General features: G+C 50.1%; 2 protein-coding genes across 2 annotated transcripts in view; one reads left to right on the plus strand and one right to left on the minus strand.

The window, feature by feature from the left end:
• Window positions 1–179: 179 nt before the first annotated feature.
• Window positions 180–2,529, minus strand: POP5 (POP5 homolog, ribonuclease P/MRP subunit). Its single transcript, XM_037156301.2, has 5 exons — window positions 2,465–2,529; window positions 2,242–2,384; window positions 1,035–1,184; window positions 779–862; window positions 180–675 (listed from the first exon to the last, which is right to left on the minus strand). The coding sequence occupies exons 1-5, from the start codon at window positions 2,482–2,484 to the stop codon at window positions 563–565; spliced, it is 510 nt and encodes a 169-aa protein (XP_037012196.1). The 5' UTR covers window positions 2,485–2,529; the 3' UTR covers window positions 180–562.
• A 2,706-nt stretch (window positions 2,530–5,235) lies between these two features.
• Window positions 5,236–17,357, plus strand: part of CABP1 (calcium binding protein 1) — a 48,954-nt gene continuing 36,832 nt past the window's right edge. Inside the window, exon 1 of the mRNA XM_037156237.2 lies at window positions 5,236–5,416. The gene's annotated coding sequence lies outside the window, so the exon portion shown is untranslated. The remainder of the gene's footprint in view (window positions 5,417–17,357) is intronic.

Consider the following 17,357-nt stretch of genomic DNA (forward strand, 5'->3'; position numbering starts at 1 on the left):
GTAATGCCTTTGCTGGTGTCAAGTCTGAAAAAAAACGGTTTGTGAGCTGGGCTTATTAGCTTTAACCTGTCATTCTGTTTTTTAATATATATATTAAAAACTTTAATTTTTAAAGGTTTTATTTATATTTAGAGGGGGCGGGAGGGAGAAAGAGGGAGGGAAACATCAATGTGTGGTGGCCTCTCTGGTACCGCCCCCCCCAAGGACCTGGTCCACAACCCAGGCATATGCCCTGACTGGGAATCAAACCCATGACCCTTTGGTTTTCAGACTGGTGCTCAATCCACCAAGTTAGCCAGGGCTAATTTGTCATTCCTAAAAGGAAGCAGTTTAGAAATCCCAGTTCAGGAACTCTATGGGGATTAGGGTGTTCCAGCCTGAGATGAGAGGGCACATTGAAGCACAAGTGAAACATCTATCAAATGTGTCAGGGACTTTGAGTGGCATCCATTTTGTTATGGAGAAGGCAGATCCTAGAAAGTGGAAGATCCTGCTGCCTCCCAGAACGTCCCATTGCAACAAGTGGGCCCGGAGGCTTGGGCACCCCACAGCCTGCACAGGTTCACTCCATTGCTTCAGCCACCTCATCACCACCATCTGAGAGTTCCTCCTCACCGGATTCTCTCTCTAGTAAACAACTTTTTGTGACAGACTTCTGGATGGCTTCCCGCTCTCCTGGAGAAAAGCAGACAGTACGGATGAAAGGCGTTTTTGAGTGTGACCTCTTACTCAGCCAGAGGTTGGTCACTGCTCAGTGGACACGGCTGGTGTTGCTCACCTTCATCAGTGCAGTTCTGCAGCAGGATCAACAGCTGCCTCCTGTTGTACTGAATCAGGAACTTCTGACACGTTCTAATTGTACCTGGCACGTGAAAGTTTTGTGGTCAACAGCTTGTGAAAGATGTCTGCCTCAGACACTCTGAGCTAGGGGGAGCATCTTGTTCTCGGCAGGAGAGGAAGGCCCACCCATCAGTCATGAGTGAACTCTGAACCTATTACCTACTGAAAATCAGCCATACCACATGCACTCCTACCTCCCACGTGCAAGGTGTTGAGAAAGCACGGGTAACGGTGCCCTTTGTTCTCCAAGTACGTGATGAAGGGGAGAGCTGACCACACAAGCTGGTAGAATTCCTTTCGGCATCGAAGTAGCACTACTCCAGTATAGGCATTGAGGTATCGCACTACAGCAGGGAAGACAATTCATTCTGGAAAACTGGAGGTTCTCAGAAGCAAGTTAAAAATCTTAGTGTAAGAGTCTACTATGTGCCAGAGACTGTTCAAGGCAGTGGCACTTGGGACACAATAAAAACAGACTCCTGAAGGAAACATTTCAGGACAGACCATTTATGAAAGGGGGTTAGATAATATCCAGGGCCTTCCACATTGCTCAGAACTGGTGAATGAATTCAGTTTTAGATTGATTTTTCAAGAGAGAAAGGGAGAGAAACATCAGTCTGTTGCCTCTCACTTGCACCCAAGTGGGGACCTGGCCTGCAACCCAGGCATGTGCCCTGACGGGGAATCAAACTGGTGACCCCTTGGTTCGCCAGCCAGTGCTCATCCACTGAGCCACACCAGCCAGGGCTCAGATTTTCTTTAAATGTTCTAATTCACTGATTTGTTAACTCAATAAATGGGGTGGAGAGGTGGAGACCCATTTTCCTCAGAAAAGAAACCCTTGGCTGAAAAATGGTTCTGTGGCTAGGTTCTGTAGGTTCTTGTAGCAACTGACATAAAATTGTGTCTAAGTGCATGTACCTCCCCAGTGTTCCATGTGGAGCGTGGCTGTCAGGAGGGCCCTGTTCCCCCTTTACAATTGTGTGTTCTGTACTTTACAGGCCCTGTTAAGGGCTTCTCAGGATTCTGTTGTTTTCCCATGTGATGTCAATGTAACCAACCAGTCACCTAACAATAGTAACTCTACTACCCTCATCTGTTTCTGACCATCCTATTAAATTTAGTCTCAATCCCCAATATACACGTCAAAGTGGGACTCCTACCCACAGTTCCACTGTCTTCCGCTCTTAGCTCTCTGCCTAACTTTGGACTCGCCAGAACTGGGGCTCTGGACCCCAGGCGCCTGACGAGGACGACATCATACAGAAAGGATGATGGTTCATCAAGCTGGGCAGCTCCAGGGGTCGCTTGTGCCCTTTCTCCCTCCAGCCCCCAATCTCTCCAAGGCGCCCCGGTTCCCTTCCCCGGCCCGGTCGGCCCGTTCCCCCAGCCCCTTCGTACCCGCAAAGCCTATAGAGCAGGCGGCTGCACCGAAAGTCCCGTGCACTCGGGCAATCGTGTCCCGTACAAGGCCGCACAGCGCTCGGTCATCCAGACTCAGGCGGCAGCGGGGGTCGTCGGACACCACTTCGCAGAGCAGATACCTGCGGCGGGCGAGAGGGAGGTGAGCGCGGGGCCAAGGCCACGGGCAGCGGGACAGGACGGGCGCTAAAGGGACGCTTACCTGTGCTTGAACCGCACCATGGCGACTTCCGCCCCTGGCTTCCCTACGTGCTAACTGGGTTAGCCGCCTCAGTCTTGCAGCCACTCAGAGAGGGATGCAGGATAGGAAGGCGGAGCTGTAATGCTGACAAGTTGAGCCCAGTGTCAGTCTCCTTCAAGCCCGCCTTCATTTGCGTTTGCAGAGCGCAAGCGTACTGCTGAGTTCCCAGCTGCTTTGGTAGGTTCGGTACTGTACTCCGCGCTGGAGCAGTTTGAGACTTTGATGGGTACTTCTACTCCACGCCAGAGTTGGCAGTACTGCGTAGGCAGTACAGCTGCTGCATGTGGGTCCCTCGGGACGTTTACTTTCTATAACATCGCAATACAGTTGTGTGTGCACTTGCATTCTCTCCCTAAAGCTGGGTGATGGAATTCTTGTATTTACAGGCCAGGGACTGACCTGTGAAGTCGGACCCTTTCAGATTAGGGCTCGGTTATTACCGTTCGGATTTTTCTGCAATCTTACCGAGGCGGGTGTGTTGTGTCGGTTTTGTTTTTTTTTGTCGTTATATTTTCCAGTTTTTAAACTGAAAAGCACAAATAAATAAGAAAAATTATAACCCCATCATTGAGAGAGAATAATTTATCATATGGTGTATTTTTTCCCGTTATTTCTCCCGTGTACCAGTGGTTCTCAAAGTGCGATGCGGGGACCACGGGGGTTTCCAAAACTCTAAGGTCAAAATTACTTTCATGTCAACAGGAAGATGTTCTTTGCCTTTTTTTACTGTCACATTGGACAGTAAAGTTTTCCAGAGGGTCCATGACACGTGCTGTTACCACTCTAACAGCTAATGCAATTGTGTATTGTGTTTTAAATATTTCTGTTTTAATGTCCATGATAAGTGTCTATATATCCCACAAAAACAAATGCCCTTTGGGATTCTCAATAATCTGAATGCAAAGGGGTCTGGAAACAATGAAAACAGTTTGAGATGAGAACTGCTAGCCTATGTTGTTATATATATTTTTTTATTTTCCTTTTAAAGAATAGAATCATACTGTTTAGTACTCTTTAGCTGCTTGAAAAAACTGTGTTATTGAGATAACATACATAAAGTGCATATAAGTGTACAACTCAATGAATTTTAACACGTGTATAGACTTGTGTGACCACCGTCCAGATTAAGAGCATTTCCAGCTACCAAGAAGGGTCCAATGCCCTCTTCCCAGTCAAAATTCTTTCCAGAAGTAGCCTCTATTCTGACTTCTATTATGAAAGATTAGTTTTGCCTGTTCTTGAATTTTAGGTAAATACCCGACAGCATGTTTGTGTGTGTGTGTGTGTGTGTCCGTCTGTCTGTCTCCTTTCACTCAACATAATGTCTGTAAAATTCATTCTTCTTCGACTATTTTCATGTCAAATGTTAGCGACATTATCAGCTACACGGTATTGTATTCTTTGGATGAACCACCGTTAAACTGGTCCGTATTTCCATGATGGATGTTTATATTACTTCCAGGTTTTCTTATCATATCCAACACTTTGATGTGCACCCTTGTGACTAGGTCTTTATAGCTATGTCTGACTATTAGTGGTTGAACTGTCAAAGGACTTAGCTGGCCCTGTGAGGTCCATAAAGGGAGGCAGGTTTCACAACTGATTATTTGCAAGATCTGAAGTGAGTCCTCAATTTTCCCATCTCATCTTTCACCACCTTAAAGGAGGGATTCTGAGCAAGGAAGAGGGGCATGAGGGGAGGCAGAAGAGCACTGGCCTTGCTGAGGGAACAGTGTCTGCTTTTTCTTCTCACTCAAGAACAACCTCATTAACTTTTTTCTTTTTTTAAGGTAGGGCCTCGCCGCCGTCCCCCTTTCACCAGCAGGGGGCGTCAGAGGCCTGTAGTGTGTAGAGAAAGCCCCAGAGTTCTCCCTTCTTCCTCGCGTCCCTAAAATAACGCCCCTAATACTTCCTAGCCTTCAGCTCACTTCATCCCAACATTTTATGGGAAGCAGCTGGGGCTCAGATCAAATTCACACACTCAGTAAGAAGCAGGAGGAGAATTCCAACTCAACGCCCTTTGTCCCCAAGGTCCTTGCTCTTATCTACAGGCTGATGTCCGGTGCAGGGCTTCTCTTGTCCACTTCGTGAAAAAGGGAGAGACGCAGGTTCGAGTCCCCTCTTCGTCACTATGCAGTCACATGCTGTCGTGGGGGATTGAGTCTTGTCTGTAGATCTCAGTTTCCTCATCTGTGCAGTAGGAAAATAATGGTTCCGCCTTCGTGGGTGGATGTGAAATTTAAACGAGTTCACGTGGGCAAAGTGCCTAGCACAGTAAGTAAACTCGGGTTTGTTATTTTATTTCTCTAGCATAGGGCTTGCAAAATATATATATTTTAAATTTATTCTTACTGTATTTTTTTTCATTACCATTAGTCCACCTTATAGTCACCCCTCTACCCGCCTCCCCCTGCAGTCTCCACGCCGTTGTCCCGTCCGCGAGTCCTTTTTAAACTGTTTCCAGTGAAGGATCCGCTCCTCCCCGCCAGGCCCAGCCCCTGGAAGGAAGCTCAGTTGGGCGGCCCGGGACCCCCTCCTCCGACCGGGACGGGCCTCCCGCCGGCCCCACGCGGATCGGGACACCGGCGGGAGCCCCGCGGCCCAGGCGGGCGGCGCCGGCTCCCCGCGGTAATTAGCCCGCGCCGGCTACGGCTCCGCCAGTCTCTAATTACACGTCTCCTAATGAGGCCGGCGGCTGTTTGCAATCACCCGGTCCCCGCCGGGCCGCGCGGGAGGCCGCGGGGGAATCCGCCCGGGAGGCGTGGAGGGCGGCGGCCTCCTCCGGGCGGTGGGCGGTGACCGGACTGCGCCCCCGCCGTGCGCGTCCCCGGAGCGCCGGGCGGCCGCGGGCGGTCAGTCCCCTGGATTCTCTCCCAGCCCGGCCGGGGAGCCAGTATTATCCGCAGTTCACGGGTGAGTAAGGGGACTGAGACTGGGAGAGGAGAACTCACACAGGCGCCAACTCAGGCAGGAAGAGGCTAATTAATAGTGACCTCTGACCCCCAGCCTGTGCTCTGCACCGAGTCAGGAACTGCCTGGATCCATGGGGTACACTCCTCGCTGTCGCTGCTCCTCAGACAGTCGGAGGACGGTCCCACGTCAGATAAATGGGAGATGAGGGAGGGGAGCTCAGGAAACGCTTCCGCTTCTCCCCATCTGAGGGTTCCCACGCTCAATTTGTGCTTTTGGATCAGACACAAAACCGAATATTAATTCTGGCAAGGCCTTTAAAACTTACTTGAAACCATAAATCACACAACCCATTTTACAGACCGGGAAATCTGGAGCATTCCCTAGGGAGGTGCGTGGGGCAACTACTAAAATGCTCCCGTGAGAAAGGGGTGGGAAGCTACACCTGTTAATCTTGTTCCAGGGCCTTCTGGGGAGAGGGCGATCCAGAGTAGCTGGCTCTATTCTTCATCTTTATCTAACAGGCTACCATTTGTTAGGTCTTCCTAGGTGCCGGGCAGTGAACACTAAGCACTTCATGTGTTTGACTTCATTCAGTCTGTCCATCAGCCCCACGAGGGCAGGTCTCAGGGAGGGAAATGACTAACTCAAGGTCACACAGTCATTTCCGTCTGCAAAAGACCTTTTGTCTCACCCCAAAACCTGTGCTCGTAACTCCACGCTCTCTACCTCTTCTGGGATGTCTGGGACCTGGAGGGATATTCAAAGAAGGCAAGCCCAACTGGGGTGCCCTTCCAAGGTGCCCTTGGCATCTACGGGGTCCCTATCAGATCCTGGATGCTGCCATGGTGGATGGTGACCAAGGAAAATTGTGTCTGCTGTAGCATTTTGTTAAGCAGCTGCTGCTCATTAGGGGCTCCTGCTCTTCTAATCCAATCAACCAATGCCCTGTAAAGCATTTATGGGGACAATCTGGCTAAAATTAAACCCTGCAACTCCTGCCCAGGGGGGCTGGGGAGCTGCCACCTCCTCCAGGTTGCTGCGGCAGACACAGCCCTCCCTGGACCTCAGAGCCAGGACGTCACATAGTGCTCCTCCCTCATCCTCACTGCTCTGTGGACCTCTTTCCCCTCCCCCTTGCCTGCTGTGAGAATTTGCTCATCCAAAAATTAATTGAAATTACAAGGGTGCTACTGTTTGACCCAGCAATTTCTCTGCCAGGAATTTGTCCTGCAGAGAAATTCGTGCACTTGTGCCAAGTGACAGGTTGAACAGGATGTGTCTGGCAGCATTGTCTGCGAGAGCGAAAGGCAGCTTCACGTAGCTTGTAAGCTGCAGAGCCAGGATTTGGACCAGGCAGGCCAGGCCCTTAACCAGTATCCCGTACAGCTTCTGTGGCTTTATGTGCTTGGAAAATTTCTAAAAGGTGGCACAAAAGCTGTTGATGGTAGTTACCTCTGGTGAGTGGAGATATAGGTGTGAAATAGGAGGGGGAACTCATTTTTACTGTGCCCCCCCTTTTAAACTATTTGATTTTACCAAGTGCGTATGTTAGTTTCATAATTTGGAGGAGTTACTAAGCCCTGGCCCCCAAACTATGTTATTAGTAATCCTCCCCTTTGTCCTAGATGTGGGTGCTGTCATTATTCCCAGTTTACAGGCGAGGAAGCTGAGCTCACCCAGGTGGTCTAGCCAGGCCACAAGGTTAGGGATGGCACAGGGGGGCTGGTTCTCCAGCCAGTGTTCATGCTCTTAATGTATATTATCATCCTGTGCTTGGAAGGTTCAGAGGAAACTGGTTAAAGCGGGGACTCTGGAGCCAGTTTGCCTGGGTTCAAGTTCTAATTTAGCTGCTTACCAATGTGTGACCTGGGGTAAGTCACTTCCTCTAAGTGAACCTCAGTCTCCTCTCTGTGAGGATGAAATGACTTCACTCCAGGTGAAGTGCTTACAACAGGGCCTGTCTCAGCCTGGGTGCTCAAGATCCACAGCATTGTCCTGACCCTTGTCTTCCCCACTTTGAGGCTCAGAGCGAGTCCTTCTCCCAGCTGGTGAGCCCAGCTGTGGCTGTTCCAGTTTTCTCCCCAAAGGGCAAAAGCCCAGCTACCCTGTGCTCCAGCCTCCAGCAGAAGTCCTTCGGACTTGGTTCTCCTGGGTCATCTCAGTGTGGTGGTTGTGACCAGAACTGACCACATCACCAGAACCGGAAAAATGGGCAGAGCCACGGGGCTGGTGTGGCCCAGATCCAGAGCGAGGCTGCGATGGGCGGCCTCCCGGTTCGGGATGTACCCGGCGCCTTCCCACCGCTCATGCCTGAAGGGAGAAGGGGCTCAAAATAGCTGTTGCTTCCCCAGCACGGCGCTAGGCCAGGGACAGGAATAGACATCTGGGGGTGGCCGTCTCAGCTTCCTTCAGGAGCCCTGAGGAGGGGACTGGGAATAGCTAGAGGCCAGACTCCCCCTGGCATGGGGGAATAGTGCAGCTGTCAATATGCAGTGACTTACCCGTGATGGTCCAGCCCACGGAAAATGTCACCTCCGCTGTGGCTGGCTGGTCAGCAGGTGACCGGCACTGGCCAGATATCAGCCAGGATCTGGAGTCTTCGACCAACCAGAAGTGCCTTTCAACACTGGCTCCTACAGTCCTCTCGGCACATGGGGAAACTGAGGCCCGGGGAGATGTTCATGTGCTTGAGAGCACAAAGCTGGTTCAAAGCCAAGCTCACAGGAAAGGCGGGCCTTGGGGCTTTGAGAGGCAGTATAGAGCGGTGGAGAAAAGGTTAAAGGACTCAGACTGTCTGCGCTCCAATCCAGACTGCTTATGATCTGCATGTTCTCAGGCGTTAGTTTCATTACCTGTGAAATGGGCACAATAACAGTACCCAGCTCCTTGGCTGTGAAGATTGAATGAGTTGATGCAATAGTTGAGTGCTATGATCATTATTATTGCTTCTTACCAGATTCCTCACTCGTTCACTGCTGAGGCATTGCCTGAACACCTGCCATGCACCAGGCACAGTGCTAGGCCTGCATCAGCGTAGCTCGCAGTGTGGCAGGAAGAGTCCAGCCGGCAGCCTGCCCTGTGCCAGCTACTGTACTAAGCATCTTTATCTGCGTACATCATTTATTCCTTATGACAGCCTATGGGGAGCCATTATTGTGCCCTGTTTTGCAGGTGAAAGAAATGAAGCGCAAGAGGGTCCCACAGCCAGGAGGCAGCAGAGCCAGAATTGAAACCCTGGCTGCCTGCCTGCATGGCTCCTGCAAGTAACCACTGCAGGACACTGTCATTTTTCTGGGGAGATGGACGAGGCATTCCGCCAGTGCAGTCCAGGGGGTGGGTGGGGAGAGCTGGGCACGTGGACAAGGGCTCCATATTCCCAGCCTTGGCCTTTATTACTCCAGCCGCCACACACCAGTCCCATGTCAGATGTGAGGTGGCCCCCCATCCACAGCCCCAAATTCCCACCTCCACTCTTCTGGGTTTCTTTGAGTGTCTACTATGTGCTCGGCCCGTGCTAGGCCCTGAGAACACAGAGAAGACTTCGTCCCTGCCCTAATTACTTGCAGTGCAGTGAGAGAGACAGGTTTCTAAAATGGCAAGAGCAATTCAGGGGCAGCTGCTGTGAGGAGGGAAAGCATGGGGGCAAGAGGGTGCCCGGAGAAGTGCCTATCATAACTTAGCATGGACAGTCAGGGAAGGCTTCCTGGAGGTGGTGATGTCTGAGCTGAGGCCTAAAGGAGAGTTAGCTGGGAGGTGAGAGAGGTGGTAGGAAAGACATGGATGCACAGCTTGTGCTAAGAGGAAGTGCTGAGGTCCAGGAACTGTGAGTAGCAGGGGCTAGAGGCGTGGGTGAGGGGCTCTGGGGCTGCAGGGACAGACGGGGACAGATCACTCAGGGTCTTGATGCCCACACTGAGGCGCTTGGATCCTATCTGGAGGGCCGAGAGAATGAGAGCAGGCGCTAGAAGGCTCAGGCGAGGATAAACCTTAGGAGAAAAGGGCAGCTCTGTGAAGTTTTTCGAGGTAGAATTGGTTATATATTGCTGCATACTAAATGACTCCAAACTTTGTGGCTTCAAACAATTTATTTTTCATGAACCTGTCAAGTGACAAGCCAGTTCTGTTTCATGTGGTGTCAGCTGGGGGCGCTGGGACGGCTGCAAGTTTCCAACATGGCTTCACCCACACGGCTGTGGTCCGTGCCAGCTAGAAGCTTAGCTGAGGCATGACTGGGGGAACCTCAGTTCACCTCCACGGGGGCCTCTTCTGGGGCTGGGTCTTCTCACAGCATAGCAGCTGGCTTCCAGAAGCAGAAGCCGATGGTCTTTATGATAAAGCCTGTCCTCAGAAGTCCCAGAGCATCACTTCTGTTGTATCCTAATGGTCGAAGCCAGTCGGTGCCCAGACCAGCCTGATTCCAGGGGAGGGATAGGTAGTTAGTGCTCTCTCTTAGATGATGCTGCCGAACAGATTATTATATGTGCATTTGAGTGGCATTTAGTGCATTCGTGATAAAGTGTGACCAACACTTCTTCCTATTTTTAACTTTTTGACATTTTAAAAAATTTTATTTCTTTTTAGAGAGGGGAGGGGAGGGAGAAAGAGAGAGAGACATTGATGTGCGAGAGAAACATCGATCAGTTGCCTCTCACGTGCCCCCAACTGGGGGACCGGGCCTATAACTGAGGCATGTGTGTTGACAGGGAGTCAAACTAGGAATCAAACCAGAATGGAACCAGCAACCTTCCGGTTTGCGGGACGTTGTCCAACCCACTGAGCCACACCAGTCAGGGCCTATTTTCAGCTTTTTTAATCACTTCATAAAAACACTCTATACCAGCCCTGGCTGGGTAGCTCAGTTGGTTAGAGAGTTGTCCAGATACACCAGGGTTGCAGGTTTGATCCCCGGTCAGGGCACATACAGGAGTCAACCAATGAATGCGTGAATGAGTGGAACAACAAATTGATGTTTCTCTGTCTCTCTTTCTCAAATCAATCAATGAAATTTTTTTAGAAAAGAACACCTCATACCTATGATGCCGTTCCTCCCCATTCCCTTTCTCCCCAGCTGCTGGTAGTCTGCTTTCTGTCTCTGTAGACCTGCCTGTTCTGGACATTTCATATAAAAAGACTCGTACACTATGCGACCTTTTGTACCTGTCTTCTTTCACTTAGCATCATGTCTTCAAGGTTCATCCAAGTTGTAGCACGTATCAGTTCTTTATCTCTCTTTATGGCTGCATAGTATTCCATTACAGGGATAGACCACAATTGTTTTATTCATCTATTTGTTGATAGACTTTTGGGTCGTCTCCACCTTTTGACTGTTATGAATAGTGCTGCTGTGAGCATTGGTAAATAAGTATGTGTTTGAGTCCCTGTTTTCCATTCCTTTGAATATATATACCCAGGAACAGAATTGCTGGGTCACATAGTAGCTCTATGTTTAACTTTTTCAGGGACCACCAGACTGCTTCCCATAGAGGCTATGCCATTTTACACTCCCAATCAGCATTGTACAAGGGTTCCTACTTCACTACAGCCTTGTCAACACTTACTATTTTCCGTTTTTTAAAAAAACTGAAGCCTTCCTAGTAGATATAAAGTGTTTGCATTTGCTTAACTACCAATGATGTTGAAAATATGTTCATGTGCTATTTGGCCATTTGTGTATCTTCTTTGCCCATCATTTACTTGGGGTGTTTGCCTTTCTGTGTTAAGTTGTAAGAGTTCTTTATATATTCTGGATTCTAGATCAGATGTCCAGGGTTTGGCCAAAGTAGGCTCACCATTTTTCATATGGGAAATAATACAGTAATAAATCAATGATAATACAATAGTAAAGTCTGTGTCTCCTGTACTCAACTGTAAATCTGCTTTTGCCTCACCCTGTATGATTTACAAATTGGTCCTCCCATTGTACAGATTATCGTTTCCCTTTCTTGATAATGTCATGGATGCACAAGTTTTATTTTTCATGAAATTGCATTGGTCTGTCTTTCCTCTTGTTGCTTGTTCTTTTGGTGTCAAATCTGAGAATCCATTGCCAAATCTAAGGTCACAAGGTTTACCCTTAAGTTTTCTTCTAATTGTTCTGTGTTGTTTTTTTTTTAATAATCATTTACCTCATATTAGATTTCTTTTTTTTTTTTTGAAAGATTTTATTGATTTATCTTTAGAGGGGAAGGAAAGGAGAGAGTGAGAGAAACATCAGTGTATGGTTGCCTTTCGTGGGTCCCCTGCTGGGAACTGGCCTGCAACCCAGGCACGTGCCCTGACTGGGAATCGAACCGTGCTCGTCTGGTTCGCAGGCCCGTGCTCAATCCACTGAGCTACGCCAGCTGTTCTGTGGTTTTAACTCTTACTTTTAGGTCATCGATCCACTGAGTTGATTTTTATATACAGAGTGAGGTACGGGTCCAACTTCTTTTTGTATGTGGTTAAGTTCTACCTCTTGACCGGAGGTTAGCATACCCTTACAGGGAGGGAAGAATTATGGGGGTCATCTTTGGAGACAGTCTTGGCGATGGGTTGACTGTGAGGGCTTGGGGAAGGAAGGGGAGAGGAAGGCAGCCAGGGCGATGCCCGCATTTCTGGATGGAGTTACAGGGTGGATGGGGAAGCCTGGGGGAGGAGGAGGACTTAGGCAAAGGGTAGTAGGAGAAGGGAAGAAGAACTCGGTGCTGAGCATGTTGAGTTTCAGCTCCCTTAACATCCTGGAACCAGGAATATCGGGAATCAAATAAGTAGTAAATAAAATATGCAAAGTGCTAAGGTTTTCATTCATTGAACAAATAGTTACAGAACACCCGATACCAATGCTCGGCGATATTTATGTGGTATTAACCATGGACCAGCACTGTACTTTTGCAAAATGGAGCTATAGTATATAGGGAGTAAAATGAACAAATCTAAAGTGTACAGTTTATTAAATTTCATATGTGCCACCTTCCAGGTAAAGATGTAGAACTTTTCCAGCTCCCAGAAATCTCCCTCTTAGACATGTTATGTTTAATACTCACAATGCCTACGAGATGGGAATTACTATTATCCCCATTTTTCAGATGAGAAAACTGAGGCTTAGAGAGGTGAAGCCACTGGTCCAAGGGCACCCAGGGGTGGAATCTGGATTCTAACTCACGCTTATAGGATTAGACAAGGCCGAGGAGCACCCCAGCCCCTGCCTGGACTGGGACTGGTCTCACCTGGGGAGTCCCCGGGAGGATCTTGGGAGCATTTTCTGGGCCTCCTCTCTGCCCCCACGCCTCTGCCCTCTTCTGTCACTCTGCTCTGGTTAAAACTGGCCTCCTTGCTTTTCTCCCAACCTGTCAAGCTCTAACCTGCCTCAGGGCCTTTGCACTCAATATTCCCTCCATCTGGAACTTTCTGCCTCCCAGACTCCCCATGGTCGGCTGTGTCTCAGTTCAAATGTCACCACCTCTTTAGCGTGTTCTTCCCCGAACCGACTGCCCTATTTAATGCTCTGCCCACAAGCCTGCACAGTGGAGCCACGTGGCCTGGGTTTGAGTCTCACTCCTACTGCTCCCCAGCTGGGGAGCCCTGGGCAAGTGACTTCACCCCTCTGTGCCCATTTTCTCAGCTGTGAAAGGGGGGGTGATGATTATAGCGCCTACGTCATAGGGTGTAGTAAGGATGAAATTATTGAACATCTGTTAGCAATGCTTGGCCCAAAGTAGATGCTTTATAAATATTTGCCATCATTCACATAGCACTTTCCCTTCTGAAAGTGGCCTGGTTATTGGTTTGTTTACTTGGGTTTCCCCCACTGGTAAAGATGGTGGTTTTGTCTGTGTTGTTCATTGCTGTGTCCCCAGTACTCGCATCAAAGCCTGGCCCACAGCAATAAACACTGATTGAATAATCCAGTGGGCGAATAAACCAAGCTACCAGACGGATCCGTCAGCAGCTCTCCCGACACGATGTGCCTGCTCTCACTTCCTGACCTTTGCGTGGGCTGTTCTCGTTGCCTGGACCTGACCCCCAGACGAAGGGAGGAGAACAATGAAGGAAAGAGAGCCTGGCAGCCCCCGGGGGGGGTGCACTGCCCCTGCCCCAGACACCCACAAGACAACAGGGAGCGAGAACGTAGACTTTCCAGGACTGTGATCATCACCTGTTTCCACCCCCTCCACCCCCCGTTGTTCTGCAGCTGGGGAAACTGGGGCCCAGAGAAGGGAAAGGACTCAGCCAAGGTCACACAGTGACGAAGGGCAACGTTCTCCCCACTGGACCCCGTATGTCTCATCTGGAGGCTGTTTCCAGTGTCCACGCTGGATCTGCCTCCCGACGTGGGGCTTGCAGACAGGGTGGGTGAGGAGCGGGCCCTGCTGCGGGCTACTCCTCACCCTGTTTAGCTGAGGGCACCAGGCCTCATGAATGGACATGTTCTGATTTACACCGACCTGAGTCGGGCTCCTGATGCTTCCACCTGTTGGCCACATGGCCTTGGGCTCTCTGAGGCTCGGTTTGCTCCCCTGGAAGATGAGGAATTTGAAACCAGCTTGCCTCCCTTTCCCCCGGGATTGCTGGGAAGAGTCCTATGAAAAGTTCTTGTGCATCGTGTGATTATTTTCAACTCCCATATGTGGCATTGAGTTACAGGGTAGACGGGAAGCCTGGGGGAGGAGTAGGACTTAGGTGAAGGGAAGCAGGAGAAGGGAAGAAGAACTGGCTACTGAGCATGTTGAGTTTCGTCTTCCTTAACATCCAGGAACCAGGAATGCATTTTATCCCCATTTTCCAGGTAAGGAAGCTGACACTCAGAGTGCGGGATAAAGTGACTTGTCCAAGATCACACAGCCAGCAAGAATAGAAGAATGGATTTGAGTTCAGGCAGGCTGTCTTCTGAGCTCACGTCCTCAGCCACGTGATGCCCCAGGTCTGGGCACACAGCAGGCACTCAGCAGATGGTCACTGCTGGCGCTCCTCCCACTGGAGCCCTGGAAAGACTTCACCTTCACAACGGCACCCTCTTCTAGGACAGCAGCCTTCACCGCAAACCACATCTTTTGTTCACTTGCTTTCCCTCCAATCCCTGCTTGCAGATGCAGACAAGGGCTCTCAGCAATCTCTCTCTGATGGGGTTTTCAGATGATCCCCACCTTGATTAGTTCCAGAGTCTTCTTGCAGAAGCACGAGTTATTCCGGGGATTTGATGGCTCCCCCTGGCTGCCTCTGACCACCCCCCTGCCAGGTGCAAGCACCTCTCTAGTCAACTGCAGCGTTTATCAGATGCCTCCCGGCTGCTCACTTCTGTGCCTGCAGCCCTCAGCCCAGACCCAAGGCCCGACCCTGCTCTCGGCTCCCCTCCTCCCTGCCATGTAGCCGCTTCTGCCTTCCCCGTAGTTTGCAAGAGTAGGAGACATCAACTGCTTCCTGATTCTTGACCCCAACTTTGCCACAGAGTATTGGCCCTCCCTCCAGTTTTAGGATTTTTCCAGGCTTGTGCAAAATCTCACACACCATTTAGACACGAATATTTCTGGCCCGGTGCTCCCACCCCCTGTCCCTGTTGGAGTCCAGTCCCCAATGTCACTCAGCCTGGGGTGGGAGCGACTCAAACATTCCCAAGGACATTCTATGGTGCGTATATTTTACCACAGTAAAAATTCCCGAGGGGACGCGGGATGCCTCCCCTCCTGCCACACCACGTTATATCACAGTGCGTGGGGCTGACGTCACAGGGACGGGGCGTGGGTTCCGCTCTAGCTGTCTGTTCTCTCTCTGCTCCTGGCTCTCCCTTCCAGCTCGCACTCTGCCAGGGCCGCCCGCAGGCCCTGCTTGCTTGTCAAAAATAACTCTCGAATCTCTCACTGAGCTTGTTGGGGGGCGGGGGGCTGCTTCCTTGGTGTCCCAGGCTGCGTGTGAATCCTCCCAATGCAAGACTCCGCCAACTCTGTGCTGGGGGGCTGGTCAGCACTCGTCTGGCTGAAGTAGTTCGGAGGCTGATGCACTTAGCACTTACAGACCTTCAAGGAAGTGGGGCAAACGGGTCCTTCCTGGTGCCCACATTCATTCATTCATTCATTTGTTCATTCATTCACCCATTCAGACGTTCATCTGTTAGTGCCCTTTACCTGCAGACCACACCTCCAGGTGGCCTCTGTTGCTTTTTCATTTGTTTCTGAGTCCTTTCTCTGCTCCTCTTTGAATGTCTACGTCCTTCTCTAAAGTAGGGATCTTCATTAGTGTGGCCAGTCACTCCCAGAAGGAAACAGATGGCGTGCTCAAATTGGGTAACTTCAGAAAGGGTGAATAAGGGACTCATTTAGGCGTGAGCAGGGTGCACGGAAACCACAAGGGTGCAGAGCCAGGCTTGTCACAGACGGAGGGCTGAGGGGACAGCTCTGCTACTTAGAAGGAGCTGTGTGAACAGAGCCACCTTCACGGAAGCCGTGACCTTCTGTTGAGGGACACAGCTTGCCTGTGGTGTCCTGCAGGGAGGGAGCAGAGGAATAAATATCCTGACCTCCCAGCTCCTTGTCCCTTCCACCTCCTCCTGGGGGCCAATACTGATTAGAGGCCAGAAATTATGGGAGACTATTGAGTCAGACAGGGCAGCCTCCCAGGGCACAGAGCAGACTGGAAGGAGGTGAGTGGTTCTGGGCAGATAGTCAGTAGGTGGTCTTTTTTTTTTTTCTTAGATCAATTTTATTGGGGGTATATTATACATACAACAAAAAACACTCCGGTGGAGATATAGAGCATTTTCATCCCTCCCCATTTTTCCTTATGCTTTGCAATCGGGGTTCCAGGTCTGCTTTCTGTCACTATAGATTGTTTGGTCTGTTCTAGAACTTCATGGAAAAGAAACCATGCAGAATGTTCTGTTTTGTGCCTGGCTGCTTTGTTGAGCAAAAATGTTTATGAGGTTCATGTACATTGTTAAACATATTGGTAATTTCTTTTGTGTGTGTGTGTGCTTTGTAGTATTCTACTGTGTAGGTATAGCCCAAGTCCTTAATGTGACTCTCCTGGTGCGTGACCTTTGAGTTGTCTCCAGTGTGGGGCTATTATGAAGAAAGCCGCTGGGAACATCCGTAAAAGTCCTTGTATGGACACATGTTTCCATTTACTTCAGGTAAATAGCTAGGAGTGGAATTTCTGAATCACGTGGTAAGTGTCTAACTTAATAGGAAACTGCCACAAACGTTTTCAACATAATTGCGCCACTTTGCAGGCCCAGCAGGAGTGTTTGCAAGTTCTGGCCGCTCCATAGCCTCACCCGCATTTTTGTGTGATCGGCCTCGTTCATTTTAGCCATTTTCCTCTGTGCTCAGAGGCATCCTATGGCTTCAGTGTGTCCTTCCCTGTCGGCTAAAATTATTGAGCGTCAAGAAGTTGAGGTGAGATCTACATAACATGCGATGAACTCAGTTGAAGGTGCACAATTCGGTGGCATTGCACAACCGCTGCCTCTCCTGTCCAGACAGCTCCATCACCCCAAAGGAAACCCTGCGTGCATGAAGTCCTCACTCCCACCCCCCTCCTCATAGTCCCTGGCAGCCCTCCATCCGTACTGCGTCTCTACGGATTTGCCTGCGCTGGCTAATTCACAGAAATCGAGTCGTACAATATGCCACCTTTCCTATCTGACTTCTTTTACCGAGTGGAGACTTTTTCAGGTTCATCATTTTGCAGCATGTGTCCGTACTTCATTCCTCCCTGTGGCCGAGTCACGTCCACCGTGTGGACGAACCACCAGTCTTCACCGGGATAGACTCGTCACCACTCTCCTGGGCTGTCTCCCCGTGTAGCGGGGGCTGTCTGCAGCTTTACAACTGCAGCAGGGAACAAAGGAGAGCTGGCCTTGCCCACATGGAGCCCAAGTCTCTTCTGAACTCAGCACTTTCTGTGGCAGTGATGTTTGTCCCTCTCTGACCACGCCGGGGCCCTGTGTGTTCCTGCTCATCTGTCTCCG

The sequence above is a fragment of the Artibeus jamaicensis genome, unplaced genomic scaffold (genome assembly GCF_021234435.1).
Source record: "Artibeus jamaicensis isolate MK-2021 breed Jamaican fruit bat unplaced genomic scaffold, CSHL_Jam_final contig_525, whole genome shotgun sequence".
Taxonomy (NCBI): domain Eukaryota; kingdom Metazoa; phylum Chordata; class Mammalia; order Chiroptera; family Phyllostomidae; genus Artibeus; species Artibeus jamaicensis.